The sequence below is a fragment of the Pinus tabuliformis genome, chromosome 9, assembly GCF_031772625.1.
Source record: "Pinus tabuliformis cultivar Carrire ecotype Pingquan chromosome 9, CPIR1, whole genome shotgun sequence".
Lineage (NCBI taxonomy): Eukaryota > Viridiplantae > Streptophyta > Pinopsida > Pinales > Pinaceae > Pinus > Pinus tabuliformis.
In genome coordinates, this window is record NC_142307.1 from 818,231,074 (window position 1) to 818,251,458 (window position 20,385).

General features: G+C 38.8%; 1 protein-coding gene across 2 annotated transcripts in view; it reads left to right on the forward strand.

Annotated features, from left to right (window-relative positions):
- Positions 1–20,385, forward strand: part of LOC149151304 (indigoidine synthase A family protein) — a 351,057-nt gene that overhangs the window by 182,598 nt on the left and 148,074 nt on the right. For both annotated transcript variants that reach the window (XM_089438524.1, XM_089438525.1), the window contains exons 6-8: positions 233–292; positions 573–633; positions 1,468–1,574. In XM_089438524.1, coding sequence (XP_089294650.1) covers positions 233–292; positions 573–633; positions 1,468–1,574 — 228 coding nt within the window. The remainder of the gene's footprint in view (positions 1–232; positions 293–572; positions 634–1,467; positions 1,575–20,385) is intronic.

The following is a 20,385-nucleotide window of genomic DNA, read 5'->3' on the forward strand; positions in this document are numbered from 1 at the left end:
TTTTGCTGTTAAGCATAGAAATCCCATTTAGAGATCAATTTGAGATGTAGTTTGGTTAAAAGGTAGAGTTATATGTCCAAGTAAAGTTACATCTTTTGTGGAATTTTATTTTCATTGGAATGTAGTGTAATTAAATGCCGTGTCTTTGTTAATTCACGGCATTCAAATATTTCTTGGTGAAGGTTTCATATATATTCAAAGTGAACTTATCTGAGTTCGATTTGGTCAACAGGTTGCGATAGGAGGAAATGGTGCTACCACAGTTTCTGCAACCATGTTTTTTGCTGCCAAGGTAATTAGCTTTGCTTGAGTTTTAAATTTATAGAAATATTTGTTAAATTTGCTAGTAAGCTAATGGGAAATATGTTGTGATGTTTTATTTCATATTTTTCTTTTATTGATTTTTGACAATATCTAGGTGAAGAGAAACTATGCGGATGTTATTTTTTCTACGTCACATAACTGTTTTTTCATTACCTTTAAAAATATGTGTTGACAATGAATGTTGTCTCCTTATGTTCAAGTATTCAACATTTTCCATTCGAACTTAAAATGTAGTGTACTTATTGCAGGTTGGAATTCCTGTCTTTGTCACTGGAGGTATTGGAGGAGTTCATCGACATGGAGAGATTTGTAAGGACACAGTCACTTTTATTCCCATGCCAATTAGTTATTATGAGAGCGATGTGGTGTTTGAATTTGATGTACTTGAGAGAATTGCGATTGGAATGACATTTGCAGGTTATGACGTTTGCAGATTCTCATGTCATAAATACAGTGAGACTGAAATAGTTTTGCAGATGCTTAACCAATAAATTATTTATGTTGCTTCTATATTATGTTATTAAGAATGAACTCACATGAGGGGAATTTCCATATTTGTAAGCTGTAGAAATAACAAGTCTATTTGAAAATCATGTTTTTTATTAACCTTGATTTTTTGGAAAAGAAGCAAAGACAGGATACCATGCTTAGCTATCCGACCACCTATGTCTCCCTAATAATAAAAAGTGCAAAATGGGAACTGATAACAAATGAGATTTACAAACAAAAAATGATTGGGGTTTAACATTTTTTGAAAACTTGAGGTGGACATTTATAAGAAATAAGAAAATGACAAAAAAATGAAGAAATGACAAGAATGGGGAAATGACATGGAAGGGTGGGGGATTATGAAAGGACACTTCAGTAAGAAAAAAGTTAGTACGGTTAGTTTAGTAGTTAGTTATATTAGTTAAATTCTAGGTAACAGGTTTGTTTGTTTGTTTGTTTTAGTTAAGGAGGAGATAAAAAGTGGTGAGTGGACAGAGGGGGGGGGCATGCAGGGACCATTGTTAAATAAATGACTGGTTTATTATAAATTACAATTATTTTATGTCATCATATTTCACATGTTAGAATATGCAGTGTGATTCTTTCCTGCTAAGTCATCATTACCTTATCCTAATGTTTCTTTCTTTCTTGCAGCAATGGATATTTCCTCTGATTTGACTGAGCTTGGAAGGACTCCAGTGGCTGTTGTCTGTGCTGGTGTCAAGTCAATCTTGGACATTCCAAGAACTCTTGAATACCTGGTATCGATTTGAATTCTTTCTTGTTATAGGATAATTACTTCTCTCATCCTTTCGTACACAATTGTGATTTTAACATCCTGAACTTAATTTCTCCTTGAAATCAAAGTAAATATTCATGGGTTTGTCACTTATTTAACAAGAATGTGAGCTTGAGCTGTCAAGCAACTCCCGTACAAAAAATGTTGGCCTTGCCAACATATATTCCAGAGTTGTATTGGAATAAGATAACAATAAACATACACAAGAGAAACATAGAAGAAGAAGCATGCCAGCCATTCTCTTTCATTGTAACATGTATTTAAATTTTATACATTGGCTCTGTCATTGGGGTGGTTACCTCCAGTAGGTAACCATCTGACATAACTATATGCTCGTTTGTATCACACACAGGTCTATTGTTTTCATTACCTTATAGTCACTTGGACACTTTATGCTTTGCAGTGCACCCAATTTACTCATAATTGCACATTAGAACATAGGCCGACACACACATTCCTATGTGGATCCATGGCAAATGGTTATGGGTGGTTTCTTCATTTTAATTTACTCTACGGCTTTTGAGCTTGGCAAGAGTCAATGAACGATGACGTTCAGATGTAATCTTCATTGAAGAAGCTTTACCATAATTTCACATCTGTCTAATTTTTTTTGAGTTTTCTAAAGTTGTGACAATGTGACAAAACTATTAAGAAATAACATTTACTGAATCGGGAAACAAATTGTCACTAGAAGTCCTTCTGTGTGGTTAATAAGAGAGTTATTAATACCAAAAGATGCAAAATCTTAACATAACTTTATGAGGTCAACCTGGTGATAATGGGATCTTTAGGAGATCTAATTGCAACCCCTTCTAAGGAAGGGAACTGATAATGTCATTTGAAAAGAAAGTTGAAACCACTGTGTTTGTTGTTAACATATTGCATGAACTTGAAAACAATTGTTTGACACAATGTTGCATGACTTGTACTCGTATAAGACTCGTCTGGCTATTGACTTGGCGACTCGTATATGAATCGGGAATGACCTGTATAAGACTTGACAAAATACAGAAAATAAAAAAATAAAATAAATAAAATAATTTAAAAAAATAGAAATTCGCTGCTTGGGATGGGTCTTATACGGGTCCACATGAGTTTGATACGACTCGTATGCGAGTCAATGAATCATTGCGAGTCTTATGCAAGTTAGCATGGGTAAGGGTCTTGTTGATTTGGGGTAGCATCAGATGTGCTCTAGCCACGAAATTTGGTGGAGAGGTTGGGGCACATGAGATCTCCAATACCTAGAAAGGGTTTGGGTAGATTCTAAACAGATCAAGAGATATTAAAATAATTAATATTTTTAATGGAGTCCTTAAGTCTAAACTTAGGGAAAATAAAATATTAATGTGTATTAATATGAATATGTGTTAGAATGGTCCAAAAGACATGGATCAAGCCAGATCTAATCTTAGCCGTTGATTAGGGACTTAATCTCAGCCGTTGAGATGTCAACAAGAAAAGTATAAGAGGAGGCTTGAGGGTCACTTGGAGAAGACATCAGATGATCAATCATTCTATTCTCTAGAGTGGGGTTAGCTAAGAGAGATAGAATCAGTGATCGGGAGAGCAGCTGAGGGGCATTGAGTACAAAGAAACAGAGAAGGCAGAGATTGTGCTGGGAGAGTAGCGCAACAGTTAAGGAGGGTGACACAGAGCCAGCAAGGGCTCACGCAGAGGCAGCCAAGTGCTGCGCAGAGCACTAGAGGGGCTAGCACAGCTGACGCAGAGGCTCCTAGAGCTGATGCAGGCCAAGAAAAGCTGATGCAGGGCCTCCTAGGGATGACGCAGGGCTAGCGTGAGACAAAGAGGGGTTGACATAGTCTAGATTGGGCAGATGTTAGGGTTGCAGAGCAGTTTTGTGCTAAGGAGCTGCTGAAAGGATTTTCTGGGGTTTCAGCCAGGAGATTTCTCTCAAACTGTGAGGTATCGCTGCAAAGGAAATCTTTTGTTGGGTAGGCTAGTTTCAGCACCCAGATTGTACTCTGATATTGCTTAATAAGAAAAACCTCAGATAGCTGCATCGGTTTTCTCGCATTGGGTTTTTTCTGGGGACATTGGTCCAAAAATAATGGTGTCATGTGGTGTGTTTGTTCTTGTTTTTTTTAGTTGTTGATTTGTAATATGTTGAGCATGCACTGGTGTTTATTTTCAGTATTTACTTTAAAATAACTTGTTAAAGAAAAATAACAAGGAGGTAAGGATAAATCAGAAAAAGTGCATGGAGGGTTTCCAAACTAAGTAAACTTAGAAACTTCAACATGGTATTAGAGCGTGATTGCAGATCACAAGAGGACTAGAAGACATTAGCCGAGCGGAGCAATAACAGTGGAAAACAACTGTCCCGAGGTGACAGAAGTTGTTTCTAGCAGCGCAGAAGCCAAGGAAGTGTGATGTAGAGCCAACCAGAGCCACACAGAAGAAGCTGGGAATTGCGCAGAGCCTTAAAGAGGCCAGCGTTGCTAATGCAGAGGGCTAGAGGGCTGATGCAGGGCATCCTAGGGCTGACGCAGACCTATCTGGGGTGACGCAGAACCGTGGGGCAGAGAGGGGCTAACGCAGTTCACAAAGTGGCAGTTGCTGGAGTCTAGAAGGCTACAAAAATATTGAAGAGTGGAGCTGGTGAGGCACTGTAGTTAGAACAGTACCTAACAGAGCAGGGCTAGAGTTGTTACCGAGGGTTTCTAGCTGAGGAACCTAGATCAGCAGTGCAGTTGCACACGACGATTAGAGTAGGGGACATCTCGACAAGCGGCAGAAGGATTTCCAGGACGGAAATCAAGACTCAGAGGGAGTCTAGAAGAGAACTTCCAGACAGGAAGTAGAGACTCAGAGGAGTTAAATAGAGAATTTCCAGGAGGGAAGTAGAGGAGCATCATGGCACTACACGGTGTAAGAGACCAAGATAGGCTGGACGGAGCATCGAACTTCGCAGTCTGGAAGGCCAGAATCTTATCAGTGCTTGACAAGGATCGTGTCAAGAACTTCACTTTGAAGGTTATAGCTGTCCCAGTCGACCCCAATGAAAATGAAAGATACGAAGAGGCGATGGCGAGGGCCAAGTGCATTATCCTTGACGGGGTCAAGGATCATGTGGTACCACATATAGCCAAGAAGGAAACCGCAATTGAGATGTGGGAGGCTCTCAAGAACCTATACCAGCATACTTCTGTGCAGAGAAGGATGCTGCTTGAGAACCAGATGAGGTCGTATCAGATGAAGAAGGGTCAATCGATTGACACCTTCCTCGGAGGACTGAATGAGATCCGAGACCAGTTGATTGCTATAGGAGCGACACTGGATGAAGAGCTTATGGTGAGGACAACCTTGAATGCTGTCTCAGAAGATTGGGAAGTGTTTGTCCAGAGTATCTTGGGTAGAGGGACTCTTCTACCTTGGGACGAGATGTGGGCAACTCTTCGCCAGGAAGAGATCAGATGGCTGTCGAAGACAGGCGGTAGCAGCAAAGGGATCAAGTTCAAGCAAGAGGAGGAGGATGTGGCCCTAGCATCTAAGGGAAAGTAGGAGAAGCGGAAGAAGAAAGATCTCTCTAGGATCAAGTGCTTCCACTGTGGGGAGATGGGTCATTATGCGACCTAGTGCCCAAGGAAGAAGAGTAAGGGAGAGTCTTCCGAGACTAAGGCAGCGCTAGCATGGGCAGAGAAGGAAGTTTTGACAGACGATGATTGTGCCATGAGTGCACACGCACCACTTGAGCGGAAGTGGGGAGACATCAAGCTACAGTCAGATGGATTACATGCGATGAGGGGAAAGATCCTTGAGGTACCCAACCTCTTGGATTAGACCTTGCTACGTGGGCCCTGACGAGGAGTAGTAGGAGTGGCTGGGTGGGTAGAGACAGATGCGGATGGAGCGGTAGAGAGAGCTACAGTGTAGGAGTCCCGAGACAGCCCAAAGCTAGTAGGTTGCAGCAGTGCGAGAGGCATAGGAGTGTTGCACCAATGCAGGAAGGCACAAAGAGGTGTGCAACGGTGCGAGATGCAGGGAGTTGTGCAGCAGCGCAGAGGTCAGAGAGAGGGAGCACTTGTTAGCGGCAAAGGGAGCTTCAGCATCAGTGGGTGTTTCTAGCCCAACAGGGAGGTCAGTTGGGAGATTAGTTACTTAGTTCTCAGTAATTGAGTTGCAATGCAGCAGTGGGCAGCGCGATGTAGCTTGATGAGAGGAGGTGTAGTGCGGATGCAGTACTGGGAAAAAGGACCAACAACAACACGGATGCAGAGGGAGATGTCTTACAGATACAACAGTGGTAGTGGTAGAACCATGGGCAACAGTACAGGAGGCAGCAGTGCAAAGGATGTTGGGCAGGAAGGCCTAGCATCAGTATAGGTACCGATGCCAGATGATCAGAGTAATACTCAATGAGGAGTATTGTTAGAGCACAGTCCTCGCTAAGAGGGAGTGTTGATTTGGGGTAGCATCGGATGTGCTCTAGCCACAAAATTTGGTGGAGAGGTTGGGGCACATGAGATCTCCAATACCCAGAAAGGGTTTGGGTAGATTCTAAACAGATTAGGAGATATTAAAATAATTAATATTTTTAATGGAGTCTATGAATCTGTGTTAGAATGGTCCAAAAGACATGGATCAAGCCAGATCTAATCTTAGCCGTTGATTAGGGACTTAATATTGGCCGTTGAGATGTCAACAGAAAAAATATAAGAGGAGGCTTGAGGGCCACTTGGAGAAGACACCAAATGATCAATCATTCTATTCTCTAGAGCGGGGTTTGCTAAGAGAGATAGAATCAGTGATGTGGAGAGCAGCTGAGGGGCATTGAGTACAGAGAAACAGAGAAGGCAGAGATTGTGCCGGGAGAGGGCCACTTGGAGAAGACACCAAATGATCAATCATTCTATTCTCTAGAGCGGGGTTTGCTAAGAGAGATAGAATCAGTGATGTGGAGAGCAGCTGAGGGGCATTGAGTACAGAGAAACAGAGAAGGCAGAGATTGTGCCGGGAGAGAAGCACAACAGTCGAGGAGGATGACGCAGAGCCAGGAAGGGCTCACGCAGAGGCAGCGAAGTACTGTGCAAAGCACCAGAGGGGCCAGCGCAGTTGACGCAGAAGCTCCCAGAGTTGATGCAGGGCCTCTTGGGCCTGACGCAGGCCAAGAAAGGCCGACACAAGGCCAGTGTGAGATAGAGAGGGGTTGACGCAGTCCAGATTGGGCAGACACAGGGGTTGCAGAGCAGTTTTGTGCTGAGGAGCTGCCGGAAGGATTTTTCGGGGTTTCATCCAGGAGATTTCTCTCAAACTGTGAGTTATAGCTGCTAGGGAAATTCTCTATTGGGTAGGCCAGTTTCAGCGGCCAGATTGTACTCTGATATTGCTTAATAAGAAAGCCCTCAGATAACTGCATCGGTTTTCCCGCATTAGGTTTTTCCAGGGACATTGGTCCAAAAATAATGGTGTCATGTGGTGTGTTTGTTCTTGTTTCTTTTAGTTGTTGATCTGTAATATGTTGAGCATGCACTGGTGTTTATTTTCAGTATTTACTTTGTAAATAACTTGTTAAAGAAAAATAACAAGGAGGTAGGAATAAATCAGAAAAAGTGCATGAAGGGTTTCTAAACTAAGTAAACTTAGAAACTTCAACAGGTCTTATGTGCGGGTTCTATGAGAGCGACTTATTTTGGCATATGACTTGTCAAGGCCCATGAGTCTTCTGTTGAAAAATGTAACTAGTATCAGTCTTCATAATTGTATTTGAGTCATGATGTAATGCATTTGTCAAAACAAAGAAAAATAAATTTTATTATAAAAGAAATTGATTTATTAAAGCATGGGTTTCATGCTTGGGTCAATGGTTAATAGGTCAAAGCCTCCATTGTAGGCTTCTAGGGTTTATGTCAAGTGTCCTTGTCCATGTCATAATGTAAAAGACCCTTCTTGGGCTTCATCTATCAAGAAAGAAATTTATTTTAATGTAAAATAGGTCTTTTAGGTCTCCTCCACCAAGTCGGACTGAACAAGGACAAGTGTTGGGTCCCTATAATACTAGTGATTACCCCATTAATATTGTAGTTATACCCCTTATTTATATTGTTGTGCCCCTATTACCCCCATATTGTTATTTCTGTGCCCCATAGAATCCCTCTATTGTTATTTTTGTGGCTTTATATTATTATTGTTAGGTCCGCTGGATTATATTGTGACTCCTTAGACTCCTATATATAGAAAGGAGGTTTTGTCATTTGTATCATCCAATAACTGTTCATTTATGTAATGTAAAGGAGGTTTCCCCCTCGAAGAGGCTGAATTCTAAGGCGCTGATCTATCTTTTCTTGAGCTGGTTTCATAACATTTGGTATCAGAGCTTTGGATTGTAGGGTTTCGCTGCTCCAAACAGGTCATCGTGGCATTTTCGCTATAACTTTTTTTTTCTGTGACGTTTCAGAAGTCGCAAAAAAAACCCATTTGAGAAGAAATCACGTTGAACCTTGAGTCCGAATTTCAGAGCTTTTCGCGCGATATTTGCGGAGATATGATCTAAGGAAGTTGGTCTTTTTGCAGACTCTTGAATTACATTCAAAACAGGTGACCTGGGGAAAATCGTCATAACTTTCTCTCTGGGAATCAGATTGAAATTTCGTAAGAAGGTACAGAAAGAGGACAGACTGTAGTTTCTTGTATATCTTTTTCAGAACCAAAGATCGAAAATTGTACACGTGGCACTTCATACAAGTTCGCTCTTCTGGAAAGGTCTATAATCAGGTCATCTTGGGAGATTGTGCATAACTCTTTCTTGGAGAATCCAATTTGGATCAGACTGGTGGCATTGGAAAGAGGACACAGAGAGCTACTACAGGTCACAAATTCAGAACTAGATGATTGGAAAGTACAGAGATACATCAGAGGCAATATCAAGCTTCTACAAAGTGAAAAAAGGTGTGTAGATTTTTTTAAATTTTTGCTTAAGCTTGGTTTGAAAATTTATTTTGAAGGAATTCAAAGGGCATAGTAGAGAATTATTATCAGTAACTGATGCCCCGAGGAAAGAAAATGCAAACACCTAGTAAGGAACCTGAAAGCTCTAGCATGACTCATGAAGAAGAGGAAGAAATGCTACATGATATATCAAAATTACAAGAACAAGTGCAACAAATGTCACGCTCACAAAAGTTAACAGAAGCTAAGATAAATGGCGTGGAAGCTAAGATGAATGGCATGGAAGCTAAGATAGACAATTTGAAGATAGATTTAAACACAAATTTGAAGACAGGCATGGCAGATTTGAAGACAGATTTGACAAATTTTCTACAAGAAATACTTACTAATGGTGAAAAGGTAGTAAAGGAAACTCATGATGAGAACAAAAGAAATGTTAATCATGATTCCATAGACGCTAATGTTGGATCGAAGAATCACCATATTCCAAAAATCGATATGAGGAAGTTTGATGGCAAGGATCCCGCCACATGGATATTACAGATGGAGCAATTCTTCGATCTCAATAATGTGCAAAACGCACAAAAGGTACGTATGGCAACTGTATATTTGGAACCAAATCAGTTTGTATGGTATCAATGGCTTTGTTCTCGTAAACAATTTATCACTTGGGCAATTTTTACGGAAGAATTGATAGCACATTATGAGGATACAAAAAGCAACACTTTTTTTAGCCAATTGATAAGTCTCAAACAAAAGGGTTCAATAATGGAGCACATTGAGGAGTTCCAAAAATTGAACATAAGGGTAAAAGATATTCCAGAGGAGCATAGGATTGATGTGTTCATAGGGTCTTTAAAGGATAATATCCAACATGATGTTCGCCTTTGGGAACCTGATTCATTAGAGAAGGCATTCAGGTTAGCAAGAAAAATGGAAAGCAAAATTATGGCAACTAGGAAGCATACCATTCACAACTATAAAGACGGAAGTGTTGTTGCCCCTAGTCTTCCACAACCTACAAGGTTGACACCACAACAATTGGAAGAAAAAAGAGCAAAAGGGCTTTGTTACAATTGTGATAGCAAATACACAAAAGGTCATAAGTGTGCTGAGAAGAAATTATTCTACATAGATTGTGAAGAGGAAGAAGAAAAGGAGCAAGAAAGGTCAAAAGAAGAGGATATACTCCAGGAACAAAGCCTAGATGAAGAACAAATAAATCGACCATATCTTGTAATGCATTGGCGGGAATTACCACTCCTCAAACCATCAAGATAGAAGGACAAATCAAGAAGAAAAAGGTAATAGTGTTGATTGATTCAGGAAGCACCCACAATTTTATTCATTGTAGGGTAGCAAAAGAATTGAATTGCTTCCTATATCCAGCACCAGAGTGTCAAGTGATGATTGCAAATGGAGGAACAATAAATTGCTCTGGAAAGTGCCATCAAGCTATCCATGGGAGAATATGTATTGACTAGCCCAATGCTTTCCATTCCAATGGGAGGTGCTGATGTTGTACTAGGAGTCCAATGGCTACAATCCTTGGGTACAATAGCTTTTAATTTTCAAGAACTTTTCATCAAATTTTCTACGGAAGGAAAAGAAGTTGAATTAAGGGGTATTGCAGGGAAACCAGGAAAGATAATCAGCTCTAATGGCATGACAAAGCTTTTAAAAAAGGAGCAAAGAGGTGTAATTGCACAATTATGTTCGCTAGATGTTTCCACATTGGAATCATCTATTTCTCCAGATCTCCAAAAAGTCTTGGACAATCATTCCAAGGTATTTGAGACTCCCAAAGGTCTCCCACCTATGCGTGATCATGATCATGCTATTCATCTGATTCCAGGAAGTGTTCCTCCAAACATCAGGCCGTACAGATATCCCTATGTCCAAAAAAGTGAAATTGAACGTATGGTTGCAGAAATGCTAGAGGCTGGTATAATTCAACCGAGTCAAAGTTCTTTCTCAACTCCAGTAGTATTGGTGCACAAGAAGGATGGATCATGGCGCATGTGTCCGGATTATAGGGAGCTCAACAAGCTCACTATTAAAGATAAGTTCCCCATTCCTGTCATTGATGAATTACTGGATGAATTGCATGGATCAATTTACTTCACCAAGTTGGATCTTCGTTTGGGATATCATCAAATCAGAATGAAGATTGAAGACATTCCGAAAACAGCATTTAGAACTCATGAGGGTCATTATGAATTTTTGGTCATGCCTTTTGGCCTTACCAATGCACCTTCAACATTTCAAGGTTTGATGAATTCAATTTTCAAACCATTCCTTAGAAAATTTGTGTTAGTATTTTTTGATGATATACTAATCTACAACAAGTCTTGGAAGGATCATGTTGAACATGTTGACAGGGTGCTACAACTATTGGAGGAGAAACAATTATATGCAAAAAGATCCAAATGTTTCTTTGGAGTCCAGGAGGTGGAATATTTGGGTCATATTGTATCTCATGAAGGAGTTAAGGTAGACCCTAGCAAAATTAAAGCCATTAAGGAATGGAAAATCCCCACATCCATAAAGCATCTGCGAGGATTTCTTGGGTTGACAGGGTATTATCGCAAGTTTGTTAAGAATTATGGGAGAATAGCAGCACCTCTAACAACATTATTGAAGAAAGATTCATTTTCATGGACTCCGGAAGCAACAAAGGCCTTTGAACATCTTAAAGAGGCAATGTGCCAAGCACCGGTCTTAGCTACACCGGACTTCACAAAAACCTTTATTGTGGAATGTGATGCTTCAGGAAATGGAATTGGTGCTGTTCTAATGCAAGATGAAAGACCCATTGCTTTTGAAAGTCGTCCAATCAAGGGAAAGTTTTTAAGCAAAGCTATTTATGAGAAGGAAATGTTGGCAATACTCCATGCACTTAAGAAATGGCGACCCTACCTAATGGGAAGACACTTCAAGGTAAAAACGGATCATGATAGCCTTAAATACTTTTTAGAACAAAGATTATCCTCTGAAGAGCAACAAAAGTGGGTCACAAAGATGTTGGGTTATGACTTTGAAATCATCTACAAAAAAGGGAAGCAAAATGTGGTGGCAGATGCACTCTCAAGAAAGGATGAGGATGTGGAAGCATTGTTGTGTGCCATTTCTATTATCCAACCAGATTGGATAAACGAAGCAAGGGAGGAATGGAAGAATGACGAAGAAGTGTGGGCACTTATTCGAAAGCTACAACAAGATTCCAGTACTTCTGATACATTTAGCTGGCAAAATGATTCGTTATGGTACAAAGATCGCTTATACCTCTGTAAGAATTCCCAGCTAAAACAAAAGATTCTTATGGAATTGCACACTTCTCCCTTAGGAGGGCACTCAGGATTTTTAAAAACTTACCACAGGGTTAAGAAGGAATTTTTTTGGGATGGCCTTAAATCAGATATTCAAAAGTTTGTGGCGGAATGTTTGGTTTGCCAAGAAAATAAAGTTGAAACAATTAAGACATTGGGTCTATTACAACCTTTATCCATTCCAAGCCAACGTTGGGAGGAGGTTTCAATGGATTTTATCACAGGTTTACCCAAGTCTGAGGGAAAGAGTGTCATCATGGTGGTAGTTGACAGACTTACCAAGTATGCACACTTTTGTGCATTATCACATCCATTTAAAGCCAGTACAGTTTCTACTGCATTTATGGAAACCGTTCAAAAGCTACATGGAAACCCAAAGATTATTGTAAGTGACAGAGATCCCATTTTCACTGGAAATTTTTGGACAAAATTATTTTCTTGTCTTGGTACTCAGTTAGCTCATAGCTCATCTTATCATCCTCAATCTGATGGGCAAACTGAGATAGTAAACAAATGTTTGGAAGGATATCTTCGTTGCTTTGTATTTGATAAACAAACACAATGGGTCAAATGGTTGCCTCTGGCTGAATGGTGGTATAACACTTCCTTCCATACAGCAACAAAAATGACCCCATTTATGGCACTTTATGGGTATCAACCACCATCCATCACATCATATTTAAGAGAAAATTCTAAGGTTCAGGCAATGGAACATCACATCAAACATCAACAAGAAGTCCTCCTACTCTTAAAGGATAAACTCGTGTTGGCACAAAATAGAATGAAACAACAGGCAGATCAACATCGCAGTGAAAGAAGTTTTGATGTAGGTGATTGGGTATTCCTACGGCTACAACCATACAAGCAAATGTCCCTAAAGCAAGCTAAGAAGGATAATAAATTATCACCAAAGTATTATGGTCCGTACAAGGTGTTGCAAAAGATTGGTACTATGGCATACAAATTGGAGCTTCCTGCAGCTTCTCGATTGCACCCAGTTTTCCATGTTTCATGTTTAAAGAAGTTTATAGGCGACAAGCTCCCAATTCAAACAATATTGCCAGAACTTGATGAGGAAGGAAAAATTATATTGGAACCAGAAGCAGTCACAGAAACAAGAACTCGACAGCTACGAAATCGATCAATTTCAGAGTATCTTATCAAGTGGAAGAACTTATCCGCTGAAGATTCCACATGGGAGGATGAGAATTTTATGCAGAAGTATCCAGAACTACTCAAGCGTTGAGGACAACACTTTTTTGAAGGAGAGGGGCATGTTGGGTCCCTATAATACTAGTGATTACTCCATTACTATTGTAGTTATACCCCTTATTTATATTGTTGTGCCCCTATTACCCCCATATTGTTATTTCTGTGCCCCATAGAATCCCTCTATTGTTATTTTTGTGGCTTTATATTATTATTGTTAGGTCGGCTGGATTATATTGTGACTCCTTAGACTCCTATATATAGAAAGGAGGTTTTGTCATTCGTATCATCCAATAACTGTTCATTTATGTAATGTAAAGGAGGTTGCCCCCTCGAAGAGGCTGAATTCTAAGGCGCTGATCTATCTTTTGTTGAGCTGGTTTCATAACAACAAGTCAACCTCATCAAGGGAATTTGAACTCACACAAACACTATATATAGGCAACAATTCAACCTCATTTGGAGCATCGACTCAAGAAGTTCGATTTGTAGTTGTTGGAGGCAGATAAAGCGCGCGAAGTTCAAGGAAGTGGAAGAAAAACCTTAGCAAAGAAGAAGGAAGGTTTTGTCAAGCAAAAGGAAGTCGAATTTTCTCTCTCCTTATCTCACACGTGCGAAGTTGCTGGGCCAAAATTCTGGAGTAGCTGGGGGTCGAAATTTTGGATTGTTGCTGGGCCAAAATTCTGGAGTAGCTAGGGGTCAAAATTCTGAGTTGTCGCTGGGCTGTAGCTACTGGACAAGAAGAAACTACTAATGTTTGCTGAATCATATTGGAAGGCTGACTTGGTGGAGGAGGAAGGTCTTTTGGTCAGGTCTAAGGTCTTGGTCTATCTCAATTTGATTAGTGGAAGAGTTTGACTGGGTTTTCCCCTAGAGAGGGGTTTTAGCCTTGGCTGAGTGCCTACATCTGGTGTCGTTGATCTTCATGTTTTGTTTTGATGATTGCTTGATGAAACTAAGATAAAAGAAGAACATAAAGAGAAGATAATAAAACTACAAGAATATCACAAGTAATTATCAACATAAGAAAATCTTTCTGCCTTTTTGATTTTCTAACATCTTGAAGGGTTTTATAAGGGTCGTGTTTGATTGGTTTGATGCATTGATGTAGAAATATATAATTTGGTAGTTTTAACGGAAGGAATTAGGTTTGAATTTGATTGCTTGTTTGAAAGAGTGATTTTTGTTGTAAAAGGGTTTGGAATTTGCAATATGTCTTTAATTGTTTGATTTGATTTGATTGAAAAAATTTTAATTCAATTTTATTTCTAACAACAATTATAGTGTTCAATTTCTCCCCTTGTAGGATTGTTTTAGTACTTTCAGTTGGTGTAGTGGTCCATTTCCTTACATATGGCCCTAGTTTTTTGTTTGTTCCAACATTGAAACACCTCAAATCCATAAACCTCTTTGAAATTTGTTAACTCCATAAATTTGCAAATTAAATGTAACTAATTTTGTAGATCTTGTTCATGAATGCTTCTTATGGTTCATGATCAAATTCATGTTGTTTTGGGATTGGGGGTGTAATCTATGTTCTAAGATTGATGACATAGATTGAAGTCAAATTGATTCAAGGGAACATCAAGTTGAAATTGAGGGTACATTGTTAGTTTTTGGTAGCATCGTATGTGCTCTAGCCATGAAATTTGGTGGAGAGACTAAGGCACATGAGTTCTAAAGAACCCAAAAACTGTTTGGTGAAATTCCATCTGGATTGTAATTATTAAAATAATTAGTATATTTAATGGGGTTCCTAAGTCTAATTTTAGGAAAATTAAAATATTAATGGGTATTAATCAAAATATGTGTGAGAATGATCTAGAAAGCAGATCAAGTCATGTTTTAATCTTAGCCGTTGATTAGAGACTTAATCTTGGTCATTGAAGTCTCAACGAGAAAAGTATAAGGAGGCTTGGGGTTCATTTAGAAACACACACGGAGAGAATGAATTGATCTGGAGTTCGATTTCTGGGGCTAGGAAGCTGATAATTTGAACTGAGTGACCATTCTGCAGCAGAGGGGTAGGGATAGTTCGGGAGTGCTAGACAAAGAGGCGGAGAGACACTAGTGGAGGTAGCGTAGCAGTTAGAAGGACTGACGTTGGGCCATTTTGTGTCCACACAGGCTTGACGCAAAGCCAATAGGGCCAACGTAGAAGCAGATGCTGCCCTCACACAAAAATCCTGAACTGTCAGAATAGCCGAGAAGGTTGACACAGAAGGCAGAAGAGGCAACGCAGGGCTGACGTAGGGCCTATGCAGGGCCAACGCAGAGATCGCTGGGGCTAGCCAGTTCTGCTGCCGGATCAACCGAAATCTGCTTGGTGAAATGAGGTAAAAAATCACTCAGTTTTCTGCCATTATATTTTCTCTGTCACTAGTTTGCCGGGCATCCAACATTGTATTCAGAATTATTGCTTAATAATAGAAAACCCTCAGAGCTGCTGCACCAGTTTTCCTGCATTGGGTTTTTCTGGGGACTATTTTGTCCAAAAAAGACTCTCCTATATATCTTGTTCTTTGCTCAGTTTTCTATTTCATGTAATCAAATTTGAAGTAGTGTAGGCTGCAGAAGTAATTTACTTCAGTATTCAGAAAATAACTTGATAATGTATATTAAATTCAAGTAGGAGAAGTTTTTGCTGTAGTAGGGGTTCCTTGGACTAGGAATTTTCACATACATTTCTCAAGAAAATTGATTTGAATCCAAGGAAGTCTATTTATAGGTCAAGGGCATAATGCATATTGTGAATTGAGTTCAAAAGTTTTGAATTTTATAGGAGAAATCAAAGATAATCTAAATTTTAATTAAATGAAGGAGGAAGTTCCTCGTAGTTGAAAGCAAAATTGAATTATTTTTGGATCTGATCAATTGTTTGAATTGAGATTTCTTTGTTTCAATTGGCTTTATTGGACCTCTGACATTGGGACCTTGAGAAATTAACCTTCATTCTTGTGATCTCTTTTGAATTAATTCAACCAACACATTGTTGCATTCTCTAAATTTTTTTGGTGGATTCTTTTGGTATACATGAGCATGGGCATGCGGTCTTGTGAAAGGAAACCTTTAGCTAAGTTTCCACAGCTAGAATGGTATCTATTATGTTGAACTCGCTGAGGACTTGCACTTATCTCCAGTGTGATGAACAATAGTTCATTTAATGGAAAATATCCAACATAAGATGGATTATATAAAATAATCCATATAGATAAAGAAATATATAATTGATAACGAGTATGCGTGTTTACAATAATATATGGCGTGGTGTATAACATTGAATGGGCACATAATAAGCATGCCTTTTAGACATGTGGCTTTTGGTTATTATTATTATTATTGGTGTATGAATGTTATCTACAAATAACCATTTCTATAGTTTAATTTCTTGTCTTGAAGCCCTTTGTTATCTTATATTATATGAATTAGTGATTTGAAAACCTATATAGCCTTTGAGCTAAGCCCCCTGACATAGGGATATGTAGACATGGTGATTTGATTGTCACATGGGACACATAGGCCCACCTGACGTTGATAATTACTTGTGAAGATATTTATTGTTCCTTCTTGGCTTTTCTTTATTATTCATCAAGCAATTATCAATTTGTATATTCAGATACAAGAAAAATTAAGATCAAAATGAACAAGAGACGAGACACCAGAAATTAGGCGAATGGCCATGGAAAAACCCACAAGGGGAAAACCCAACAATCCTTTCCTTATAGAATCTTTTGTTAACAAGAGAAATCCAAGTCATAGACAAACTGACTAGTAACCCAAGTGCCAAGTCAGCCCTCCATCAATAGCTCAAATTCTGCCACAATTTTGTCCATAAGATCTTCAAAAAGTCGCATCACAACATGCTACATTCCTGTCCTTAGATATCATGTTCCAAAAGATATAGTGCCTTCAGAAACTAGCATAGCCACATAATAGATAGTGCCTAAAGTATGTCGCATTCCACAAAAATATAATCCTTAAGAGGGCTCATATTCCACAGAGATATAGTCCTTCAGATGGCTCACATTCCACATAAATATAGTCTCATAGATGGCTTACATAACAGAGGACTGTAGTGCCACAAATAGCTCTCATACTTTAGTGATGTAGTGCCACAGATAGCTCACATTTATTCCTTAGACCTTCACGTATATTAGCCTCAGAAACCTTGCACTTTATCCTTGTACTTCTGCCTCCGATCAGTCATCCAAAGCTTGTGTTTGATGGTTACGAATTGGCTCTATTTGTAGTTGATTGTTCACACGAACCTCTTTGGCAGGTTGACTTGTCTTCTAGAGAGCCAACTTGGTCAACTTGGAGACATAAAAACATAATTTTTAATATTCAATTTTCTTTCTTTTAAATGTCCAAATGGGACATGATAAAATAATTTTTCTTTTGACTCAAATAAATTCTTTTTGACTCATTACAAAATCATAATTATGAAAATTGAACCTAGCTACAATTTCAACAACTAGCAGCATTAGGTGTATCTCTTGTTGAACTAAATAACTCTCTAAAGAAAAGGTTGTTGGGTTTTCCCCCAAGTGGGTTTTCCCAGGGTAAATCTTGTATACTCTTTGCGCATTGTGTTCTCTATTGTCCCTATGTATTTATGGTCGAATTTCTGAAGTGTAATTACATATGATAATCTGGAAGTGCTAAAAGAATATCTACATCATTAGAAGTAATTATCAATATTTCAGAAATTTGTGCTTGTATCTATTGCACTTAAAAAAACTCAACATGGGGCTAGAGCTTTGGTGAAGGATAGGACATTGAGATCACACTTGAAGATGTTGAGAAATCAATAGGGCTTAGATTTGTTGAAGAATGTAACTAGGTTCGGTCTTCATAAATGTATTTGAGTCATTATGTAATGTACTTGTCAAAAGAATGAAAAATGTTTTTTTTTATTATTATTACAATGACTTATTAAAGCATGGGTTTCATGCTTGTGTCATCTTTTATTAGTCAAAGTCCCCATTGTGGATTCCTAAGATGTATATTGAGTCATTAGAGTCATTGTACATTTGATGAGACCCTTCTTGGGCTTTTGTATCATGTAAAAAGATTTATTATTGAGTCAAATTAGGTATTTGACTCCTCCACACCAAGTCGGCTTCAAGGAGATCAAGTTGGCCTCAAACAAGTTAATTCAACCTCACCTCAAGCCTATAAATACAAACAGACCAAATTCATTTGGAGCATTCACTCACTCATACAAGTTCGATATTTGGAAGAAAGAGTTAGAAAAATGCGAGTAGAAAATGAGGCTAAAAGTAGTGCGAGTTTGAAGAAGGAAGAAGAAGGCAAGATTGAAATTCTAGGCTATCTATCTCTCTCTTGTATGGGCTCCCCTAGGAGATCGAAGTCTTTCTTGTCAAGTCGAAGTTGCTGGTGCCATTTGTTGGGTCGAAGTGCTGTTGCTTCAAGGTTGAAGTTCTTGGTCAAGGTTGCTGCATGAGGAGGCTGACTTGGTGGTTGGAGGCGGTCTATGTCTAGGTTGAAGAGTGTCAAGGAAAACTATTGAAGGAAGAGATTTTCACTGGGTTTTCCCCTAGATAGGGGTTTTGGCTTAGCAAAGTGTCTACCTCTTGTGTCTTGTGTTTTTGTGATCTTCATACATTCATAATTTGGTAATTGCTTGATGAAAGATAATCTGACAAAGAAGTAAAAGAAGCCAACATAATTCACAAGTAATTATCAAGAAAGAGAAATCTAATCCTAGCTCTACTAGCATTGATTTCTCAACATGGTATCAGAGGTAAGGTCAAGGAAGATTGAAGATCACTTCATTGGCTTGAAGAAAATGATTACTCCCTCTATGATAAGAATGGGATTCAATATTGTAGGAAGCTGGATCAAGAAGATCTTCTACTACTTATTTAACAAGGTCAAAAGTCAAGGGTTCTTAGCGGCACTTATACGTTCACTTAATGTTGATAATGCATGGATCATTGACAGTGGAGAATCAAGGCATATGACAAGGGAAAGTAAACAACCTCAAACTCTATCAAAGGAACCATCTTCTCATGCAGTGGAATTGGGAGACAACAAAAGTTATGCTTTTAGAGGCCTAGGATCAACATATTTGAAGTTGGACAATGGCGCTAAACTACATCTCAACAATATACTATATGTTCTAGGTTTGAAAAAGAATTTGCTGTCAATTTCTTGCTCAGAAGATGAAGGGGATAGAGTTTCTTTTGTTGATGGAAAGGTCTTGGTTTGGGGAAAAGATTCAAGTATTGATAAAGCTAGGGTTATTGGAGTTCGTGAACGAAGCTTATATAGAGTCATTACACCACCTCCTCAAGCCCTAGTTCATATGGAAATCAATCCCATTGAGCTATGGCATAAAAGATATGGTCATCTTCACTAGAAGGTTTTTCCCACTCTAAATCAACTAGTTCATGGCATCCCCAATATCAAAGAAGATCATGAAGCAGTTTGCAAGGGATGTTCTTTGGGAAAACATACAAGAAAACCATTTACAAATAGTGAAACAAGGTTTAAAGAAATATTAGACCTCATTCATTCTGATGTGTGTGGGCCTATGTCTGACAAATCACTTGGAGGTCGTCTTTACTATGTAACAGTCATTGATGATCACTCTAGAAAGACATGGCTCTACATTCTCAAGAAAAATGATGAAGTATTTGAGAAATTCAAGGAGTTCAAATCTGAAGTGGAAACCTTAACCGAAAGAAAAGTAAAGGCATGAGATCCGACAATGGTGGGGAATACACTTCTAAAGAATTGATTGCATATTGTAAAGAAGTAGGAATTAAGAGGGAGATCATTGTTCTCTACTATCCCAAACAAAATGGAGTGGCCGAAAGAAAGAATAGGACAATTGAAGAAGGTATACGAATAATGCCTCTTGATCAAGACTCACCAAAATTTCTATGGGGAGAAGCAACAATGTCAGCATTATATATTCAAAATATAAGTCCTCATAGAATTCTTGAGAATATGACACCTGAGGAAGCATTCATAGGGAAGAAGGCAAGTGTGGACCAACTCCGAATCTTTGGGAGTCTTGCCTATGTCCACATTCCAAAAGACAAACAAAAGAAGTTAGATTCTACAAGCATCAAAGGGATCTTCGTTGGCTATAGTCTCTCCTCAAAGGCATGTAGAATCTACATCAAGGAAGGAAGATATATTGAAGTAAGTAGGGACGTTATATTTGATGAAAATCATGCCTACAAAAGATGCAAGGACATTCCTATTGATTTTGATGACGAAGATGTACCAATATTCGAAGAAGAAGAAGTACAACATGAAAATCCATCTACAATTCAAGAAGAACAAGAAGGA